Raw genomic sequence first — 8,686 nt, 5'->3', positions numbered from 1 at the left:
CCCATAGGAGTGAGTGTGAGTGTGTGAGGTTGTTTGTCTCTATGTGGTGGACTAGGAACCTGTCCTGGGTGTACCAAGAGCTGGGATAGGCTCCAGCAGGTCCCTGTGACCCTAAATAGGAATAAGCAGGTATAGATAATGGATGGTTTCTCCTTTCAGTGCAGTGTGGTACTGTCTTTTAACCTTTCCATTACACATCTTTTATGCTCTAACGTGTGTTCTGTGTTTTATCTAGCTGCGAAAAACATTTCCCCTTAGACACAATAAACTTGAATCAAAGTACCATGAAAAATTATTCTCAAAAATAGACTGTCTTTCTCTCAGCATGGAAGTTTTTGTGAATCAGTTTAACATATCCTATCCCAAACACTTCATCAATATCAGTAAGCTCTGTTTGTTGTCTGACCAAACTCCAAAAGGTGATTAACAGCAGCATGACCTGTAACCTTGCAATATTTAAAAAGTATTAAAATCAACATACATAAACATTTAATCTTTTTAATGAGTATTTTATTCCTTTTATTTTTGTATAAAAACCTTTTTGTCCACTCTAGGCAACAGTTAGCATGAGAAGAGTTCTCACAGCTTTTAGTTTTAAGTTTAAACTTAACCGTCTTTTCAACAATCACACACCCCATTCACACAGAGAAACACACAATTACATAGTGTAGTGGAGTTCAATTGATGCAGTGGTTCCAAACCTAAGTCTATTAATGGAAAGCCAAAGACAAAAGCTCAACAATAGGCAACTTCATCATCACTTCAAAGATGATACTATGTCAAGGCAAAGTCACACAAACACTGGTTCACAATAAATTTACAGCTTCATAAAAGCTGAAGGAGACTGTTCTATTAAAATCTGATGGAGGAAAGCATCATTTAATTAGGTTTGAAACCACTGCTTTGGTGCAACTCTGAAGCAGGTTTATCTTAAGACAATAAAAAAGGCAAAGAAATACATCAGACATCTCCTACACAGCAATGCATCCTCTGTTGGGTGGGCCATTACTAAAAGCAACAGCTGTAACTTTAGGCAACGAAACAAAGGACTGATTTTGTGTAATAAGAGTCGGCACACTTACGCAGATCAGTATTAATCTGACATAGCTTAAAAAAGACATTTAAAGACCAAAAATGTTATACGATTGCATTTACATAATGACAAAACACCTCATTCTGTAATCACAATGTTAGTGATTTGCAGTGCAGTAGCTATTGCGTTCCTACAAGAGGTTACCTAAAACGTCCGCTTCGTTCAGCTGTCATCGAGGAACAGCTCCTGGAAATCATACTTCTCATGATGGTAGCGAGACAAAAAATCATGAATTAGAAATCTTAAACATCAGCACCTTTCAGGAATAAAATATGTATCCACAATAATGTAACCCCCCGCTTCATAATGTGGTACATACACATGTACACCCACACACAGATGCACACACACGACCCAACACACACACACACACACACGCACGCACGCACGCACATACAGACTGAACATAAAATACACATATTCAGGTTGTTGTCAGTCTGTTTGGTAACACCACATAGTTTTATATAACTACTGTCAGCAGCACAGGCTGTTCTTTTCTATGACTCTTTAAATGCTATTTTCACCATAGGAAATTGGACTTGATTCAGAATCTCTTCCTCACAGAAGTAAACGAGGACTAGGAAGATCTATTCTGGCATTTCATCATGGCATGACAGGACTGGCATTACAGTGTAGCAGTATGAAGGAAATAACATTTCCTTTCCCTCAAAAAAAATTAAAAATTAAAAAAATTTAAAAAAAGACTGTGAGGACTTGAAAATGAACAATATCTAATCCGCAAAAGACAAAGAAAAAAAGCTGTCACAATGAAAAAATTTCATAGACATCGCAACTATAGGTAAATTAGGTCTTTGCTTTTTTTTCTTCTTCTTCTGACAAATTTACCGCATTTGCACAAGCAGCCCAAAGTGAGCAAGAGCAACAACTAAGGCCAGTGCTTTTCTGCTGCACTCTGTTGGTTTACCTTCATGTTTCATGCAGCAGAGTCACAACACTCGCTGCCCTCAGTTCACAATGTGCACACAGATCAAAACAACAGCAATGTGGCTCTGTCTTGCACATTGCAGATGCATATACAGTACACAAAAACAAGTATTTCCAGGATTATTAGGTCTAGATTCAGCGGAGGATACTGAGAGGCCTTCATTTGGCTTGACTACAGCACAAACTGCTGTAATGGAAAGTGAGCCAGTAAGTATCATAACACACCAACATCTTCTGCACCACAAAACAGTTTGTGTTTAGTGTTGTTGGCTTTATACATCACCAAATAAAAGGCTTATGTCCGCATTCACTGTTTTCTGTTTGCTGCGTTGGAAATTAACAAAGCACTACTTCCTGTACTTCTCACTGACAAATGACTCCTACACACAAGTGTTATGATTTTCTATTAAGGCCGCCTTCATCACCACAAACAGAATTACGTAGAATGTTGCCTTGTAACTGCATCCATAGTACATCTGGGGAGTCATTTGCTTTCAGCATCTCCCCTCCCTCATGTATTGTAATACTCTAGCTCATTCTCCACATACAGTAATTCAATGACACTACAAGAGATTGCAACCTGTGATCATTCTTGATGATAGCAGTAATAAATGTGAAATGTCTAATTTATTCATCTTAGATGAAGCTATTGTGCAAAATATCTGCAGAGAAGCTAGAACTAAACTTCAGGAGGCAGTGTATCCACGTGTTCCTCTGAGGAGGTCTCTCCTTGGCACTGCTCTTCAGGGAGGTTCTGCTGGGAACTCAAGGGCTCCGCTACAGCCACACATTCCTCTGAGCACAGAGCCAGCGAACTGCCCAAATTCTCCCTGCAGGTGATTTTCTCAGGCTTTTCATCCTTCGACTCTTCTCCTGCTTCTTGTTTCTTCTCCACATTCTTGCCTCCTCCTGTAGCTTCTTCTGTCACCACACACTCCTCCTGTTCAGCCTCCTCTGCTCTGGGCTGGGTCTCAAAGGTCCCAGGCTCTATAGGGCTGAGCTGATAGTAGAGCAGAGAAGTGGAGTCTTTGAGGAGATCAGAGGGACTCTCCTCCTGGTTATCAGTGATGCACAGCACTGTGGCCCCTGTGGGGAACGGCCCCTGCAGGAGGACCTGCTCCACGCCTGGCACCTCGGCCTGCTCAGGCAGCTCCGCTCCCAAAGCCCTGGACAAGAGGCAGAGAGGCTGCTCTGTGAGACCTCCACCACCCAGCTCCTGCTGCACTGCTTCCCCTTCGGCCTCCTCCCTCTCCCTCCTCTCCTGCTCCTCCGCGCTCTGCAGGTGCAACACAGCTGTCTCATTTTCTCGCTCCAGTACGGCCTGCTCTGCCAGGAGATCCTGAACCTCCACCGTTTGCACCTCGCTCTCCTCCAGCTCAGAGTCTAGGCCAGTAACAGAGGACAGGTCTGGGGAAGTAGGGCAAGTGGAAGAGGGGGAGGACATTGGGTCAGATTCAGTGTACTGGTTGCTGGTCCCTTGTATCAGCATCCTCCTTTTCTCCAGGTCCAGCTTCATGATGGTGTGCAGGTAGTGAGTTCTCACACGTAACGGGTTGAACTCGATACGACCTGCTACATTGCCACAACCATCCCTAGAGCAGCCACATGGAAAAGACATTCGATCCACCTGAGGAGGTAAACAGAGTTAACAATGTCACTTTCAGTTCATTTCAACAGGATAAGGTAGAAATACTTCCAAAACTCTTTTACACAAGTGTTATATGAGTTAAAATGGTCGCTCAGCTTGAAGGACAAAGATGACAGAAGACATGCTGAGGTAAGAAGAGTGAAAAGTCACAGCAAAGAACACAGTATCTGGACAGGTAATATTCTGAATGTATCTACACTATCCTGCCCTGATGCTAGAGCATTTTTGTTTATTACATTTCATTTTAATGAATTGAAATGAAAGAAATGAGCTGTCAAAAACCTCATGGTACAATGACTGATTCCCTGCATCAGTGCAAAGATGTTAAATTCTGCTGATTTCACAGCATCGATCAGTAACAAACAGATGCACTTCAATCTGAATGAATCGATCTAGCTGAAGCTCTCTATCATATGGAAATGCTTTCAATATAATAATAACAACACCTACAACAATAGAATCATTTTATCATTTTTAACAAATTTTAAAAAACAAATCTGTCATAACCACTCTGCACATGTACACAGGGCCCTGCAGGGGAAAATCAAAGTGCAGACACAGAATTTCAACCTGGATCTAGACATTTTTAACTTCTGGCAAACTGAATAAGACAACCAGCTTTCTATACAAACAATGTCACATGTTAACTTGGCCAAACCCTCGTGGAGGACTGCAGAACACTATTTATCTATGTAATCACAGTTTTAAGGAGATATGATAATCTGTTCAAAACTAAGGAATAAGCCTCACTGGAATAGCTGAACATTTCATGGATACACAATTCTGACTGACAAATTTAACTGTGATTCACTGCCAAATTGAATCCTTCCACAGTTCAACAAAAGTGTTTAAAATGAAATAATTAGGCCTTTCATCACAAATGTGTTCCAATGACAAAATAAATACTTCTGTATGAACTCAAATGATTAAAGTATGGTGAACAAGGCACAAATTTATCAAGCCAGGCATGCTGACTCATTCAACTCTCAGCAAATGGTGCAGTGGCTCTAGCCTTTCCACACATGCTCCCAGACAAGCCAACAATCCTCACCTGGCACTTAATGCCAGCCTGGCTGCAGCCACAGTGGCGCGGGTCGCAGTACAAGCGGCAGTCGCAGCCACACTCCTCCCGCGAGAGGCGGATGGCTCTGAGCTCAGCCTTCTCGCGTGCATCTATGCGGGCGATGCCAGAGGCTCGCAGGAGGGCTCGGCGACGCTTAGTGGGCAGCGGCTGGAGGAAGAAACAGTCGTCCACCTCCACCCCATCCACGTCGAGGTCCTCATCTGATATGTCCTCCAGAGTCAGCAGGTCGGCTTGAGCACACTCCACTGTGCCGTTCCTCGTCAGCTGTGGATGACAGTGTAGACCTGGGAACTGTGGATGGCATCAGGCTGATTCTCCAATTTATATTCAAGAGGTTGATGATTATTCTAAAGACCAATACCTCAAAAATAGATTTGTCATGGTGGGAGAACCTATTCCACAAAGAAAGGATTTCATAATCCTATTTAGGTAAAAGTCTGCATATGTTATCATCAAAATGCACTATAAGTGTCAAAAGTAAAAGTCCTCAATCCATAATCTATAAAAAGTCCCTGTGATTATACATGTAGATTACAATATGAGGTTTTTAATACTGTTTATACTTTTGTTGAATTTTACTGCTGTACTTCATCAAGATGGAGCTAATGTGAAATATTTCATACATATCTAAGTAGTTTAGTCCTGTTGTTCCCAGTCTCGGGGTCAGGTTCCTTCCAAAAGGTCATTAAAATCTGATGTAAAACCGAGATACTTAATAAAGAGCATGAAATAGAAGCATTGAAATTGCATTCACTTTTTTGTGTACATTTTAGTTGTTTTTTAGTTGTTTTGCACCACTACAAATGGAGTGATCCTCTGTTTTACAACTGATCCCTTTAACTCATGACATGTCCCACACTCTCACACAAAAAGTTTACCTTCATCTTACGGGCGTTGAGCTTCTCTTGGCGTAGGTGCTGGCGTAAAGTGTGCCTGTGGCTGGTTTCCTGTTCGCGTGCAAACTCGCCCAGCGTGTAGTGTCTGATGGAGGAGTGGTGGCGGGCCATGCCCAGCGAGCTGCCCCCTTGACTGGGCACACTGGTGAAGCCCTGCCGCCGAGGGAAGTAATACACCGTCACCACGTCAAAACGGACCCGTTTCCCCCCTGGAGATGGCTTGTGCTGTCTGAGGATGGATGTGGCTGAGGTGGGGTGAAGGAGATGGTGAATGTAATGTTACACATGAGTAATAAAATACTTCTGCTAATTAGCTCTTGGAGTGGGTTTCTTACGAGTAAATGCAGTGCTTGAAGGGGGATTGAGGCTGTCACAGCTGTCTGCGCTGTCACTGCTGGAGATGTCATCGTCAGAGTCCTTAGATGTAGAGAATGGAGAGCTGTTGTCCACCTCTTCATATCTTCTTTTGAGGCTGAGCGACGAACTTGCCTCCATGGAAACACGGTGTCTGAAGGCAGAGATTCGCATGTCGAGCCACAAAGAGCACACTCAGCACCACAAAAACTGCATTTTTGGTGAATATTTGCAAAAACCTTTCATTAATTACAAGCAGAGTGGATACTGTTTATGGCACCATGTAATATTTCTTTTTGCTCTGTTAGAGAACAAATTCTCACATTTTCTCACAAATCAGAGAACAGGCTAATTGGCATCAAATAGGTCATTTCTCATCGTCAGCTGTTCTGTCTTGCCTCCTTTCATCAGTGTTACAGCTCCATCATTTCCTCTCTCACATGAAATCCCACCTTGAAATCATCAAGTCTAGAAATGTCACCATGGCAACTAGACAAGCAGTGCTTATGGGAACAGCCTTGAAGCAATGATTGCTATGGCTTATTTTTCTCTTCATTCTGCTATAAACAGTGCAGAAGGGGTGTGGATATCAGTGATTCTGAAGGCTGGTGCTGATCATTCACGTCAGCTGAGAGGTCAGACAAGGTGAATGAAAGCAGCTCTTCTGTTATATCACGCTTCAAACTGGATCTCACAAAGTTTGTAATTAATGAATACCAAAACTGTAACTTAGGCTTATCACAGAATTCCCTGTGGTCTGAAGCAGATACTTCGGATGGCAATTAATAGTTTACTGTGCAACTCTACATGCATCTGAGGCCAACTTTTAACTGGAGCTGGGTTAACATGTCACATGCTACTGACAGCTACATAATATATCATCTTATTCAAATAGGACAGCTAGGTGAGGCATTATCCCTTCAGTTTTTAAGTTTTCAAAGAGAAACTAACATTTCAACAATATCGTACAATGATGTTTGTCTTCACAGAGAGATGATGTTGTAGAGAGTCAAATACAAACTGCTGCAGTCGTGCATAGTCAATTTACTGGGATATGAGGACACCTTTAGTTAAAAATAAAGTACAAATATGTCATCTGTCATTTAATGTCAATCATCAGGCATGTTAAGTAGTTTGCAATTGTGATGTCAAAGTGCCAAATCATCAGTTTCAGGGTCAAGTTTTCCCTTTTGTTGCTATATGGGAACGAGGTTCTCAACTAACTTTAACCCCTGCTTAAGCTGTGAGGAACAAGCGCAGGCCTTAATGGTTCTGCCCAGACACTGTTGTGATTCGAAAACCAATTTCAACCACTTTCCAACTGCAACTACATAAAGAGAGAGGGCTGAATTTCCACAGTGGGCTCTTTTCAACCCTCCTGTCCTGTTAAGGATTTAGTTGGACTGTGGCAGGAAACAGTATGTTGAAAGACAACTGTGACTTCATGGTGTATTTACTGTCAGGAACACGCAGTGTGGATGAGGTATTTGTTCAACTGTGCCTATGCAGCAGCTGACCAGACTGTGATGGGGGAGGTTGGATGTTATCTGTCTGACAGGCAAAGGCCTTTCTCTCTCTCCAGTATAACAGCTCTCCCCATTTTTACACACACACACACACGATGGCAAACCGCCCGCTTAATGTAATACTAAACCTTCTTACCTGGGGCAGAAACAGGGACCCTTATTCCAACCAAGTCGTAGGTCGTTTTTCTTCCCAAAGCGTGCAGCACATTAATCTTTTACGCCCTAGCAGAAGCTTTTTGAGCCTAAACCGAGTGCCCAGACTGCAGTCGTGGAGCAGTGCGAAGCCAAAGTGATCTGGCAGAAAGCTTGCGTGATTGTCAATTTGCAACACTTATATATGACTGTATCAGGCTATTTGAGCTCCATGTTCATTGTTCTGCACACTGAAAGCTCACGAAGAAAAATGGAGCTCTGAGACCTGCCGGTTTTATTGAAATAGTGCATGCCTATGCATTTAAAGGACAGTCGGCAGAAAGAGGGCCGTCATATGATTAGCCTTCCCAACATTTCGGTGCAACATTAAATAATACAAACAGCTGAGGTGTCTTATCTTCCTGATGTAATGCTAGCAATGGAGAAAACCGCTGACATCTGTGTGCGCTTATCCCTTTTCTCCCCGGGGCGAGCTCGCTCGGCAGGGCTTACTTCGCTGCCCTCTCGCATTAACGCGGATATTAGTTTTGTTGTCGTCTGGTGTCAAAGCGTTGCTGATATCCTAACAAGAAGACGCCTCCTCTCCGGCCGTGTCTTCCCGGCCCCGTTTGTTACGCTGTAACAATGGAGGAACAAACGCTGCCCTGTAGCCGTATATATACTCTCATTGTGACATCACAGGCGTGCCATGCGCCGGAGCATGCTGGGAAACGAAGGGATATTTTTTTTCCCCCCCTTCTTTGTTCAGGCTGAGCAGAAACTGGTGCAAAACAGGACAGCATTATGACAGGGTTAGCATTTAACAAGAGCCCGCACCTCGGCTCACACTCATTTACACTATGCTGCAAGAGTATTACTATTATTGTCCTGTCTAAACACAGTTTCCATAGCAACAAAATGACCGTCTATAGTAGCTTCTACATCTGTCCAACAAAAGGAAAGCTGGAGGCTAGCTTAAATAAGTAATTTGGCACTGTCATGTTTAAG

The 8,686-nt window shown here is 42.9% G+C and overlaps 1 protein-coding gene across 2 annotated transcripts; it reads right to left on the bottom strand.

The window, feature by feature from the left end:
* Positions 1-493: 493 nt before the first annotated feature.
* csrnp2 (cysteine-serine-rich nuclear protein 2) lies at positions 494-8,374 on the bottom strand. 2 transcript variants are annotated; one of them, XM_026333270.1, is made up of 5 exons: positions 7,683-8,374; positions 6,002-6,174; positions 5,649-5,911; positions 4,738-5,061; positions 494-3,665 (listed from the first exon to the last, which is right to left on the bottom strand). In XM_026333270.1, the coding sequence occupies exons 2-5, from the start codon at positions 6,159-6,161 to the stop codon at positions 2,718-2,720; spliced, it is 1,695 nt and encodes a 564-aa protein (XP_026189055.1). In that variant the 5' UTR covers positions 6,162-6,174; positions 7,683-8,374; the 3' UTR covers positions 494-2,717. The 2 variants fall into 2 exon arrangements, with proteins under 2 accessions (XP_026189055.1, XP_026189056.1); XM_026333271.1 differs by having other exon boundaries at positions 4,738-5,034.
* Positions 8,375-8,686: the final 312 nt, after the last annotated feature.

This window comes from Mastacembelus armatus, chromosome 7 (genome assembly GCF_900324485.2).
Source record: "Mastacembelus armatus chromosome 7, fMasArm1.2, whole genome shotgun sequence".
In the NCBI taxonomy this organism is placed as follows: Eukaryota; Metazoa; Chordata; class Actinopteri; order Synbranchiformes; family Mastacembelidae; genus Mastacembelus; species Mastacembelus armatus.
This window is presented reverse-complemented; position numbering and strand designations above follow the sequence as displayed.

Bases quoted from the DNA above. Each gene is read 5' to 3' on its own strand.
- csrnp2 (XM_026333270.1), bottom strand. From the start codon at position 6,161: ATGGAGGCAAGTTCGTCGCTCAGCCTCAAAAGAAGATATGAAGAGGTG. The intron at 5,062-5,648 runs GTAAACTTTTTG...TGCCATCCACAG, and splicing joins TCAACGCCCGTAAGATGAAG to TTCCCAGGTCTACACTGTCA. The intron at 3,666-4,737 runs GTGAGGATTGTT...TTACCTCCTCAG, and splicing joins AGGCTGGCATTAAGTGCCAG to GTGGATCGAATGTCTTTTCC.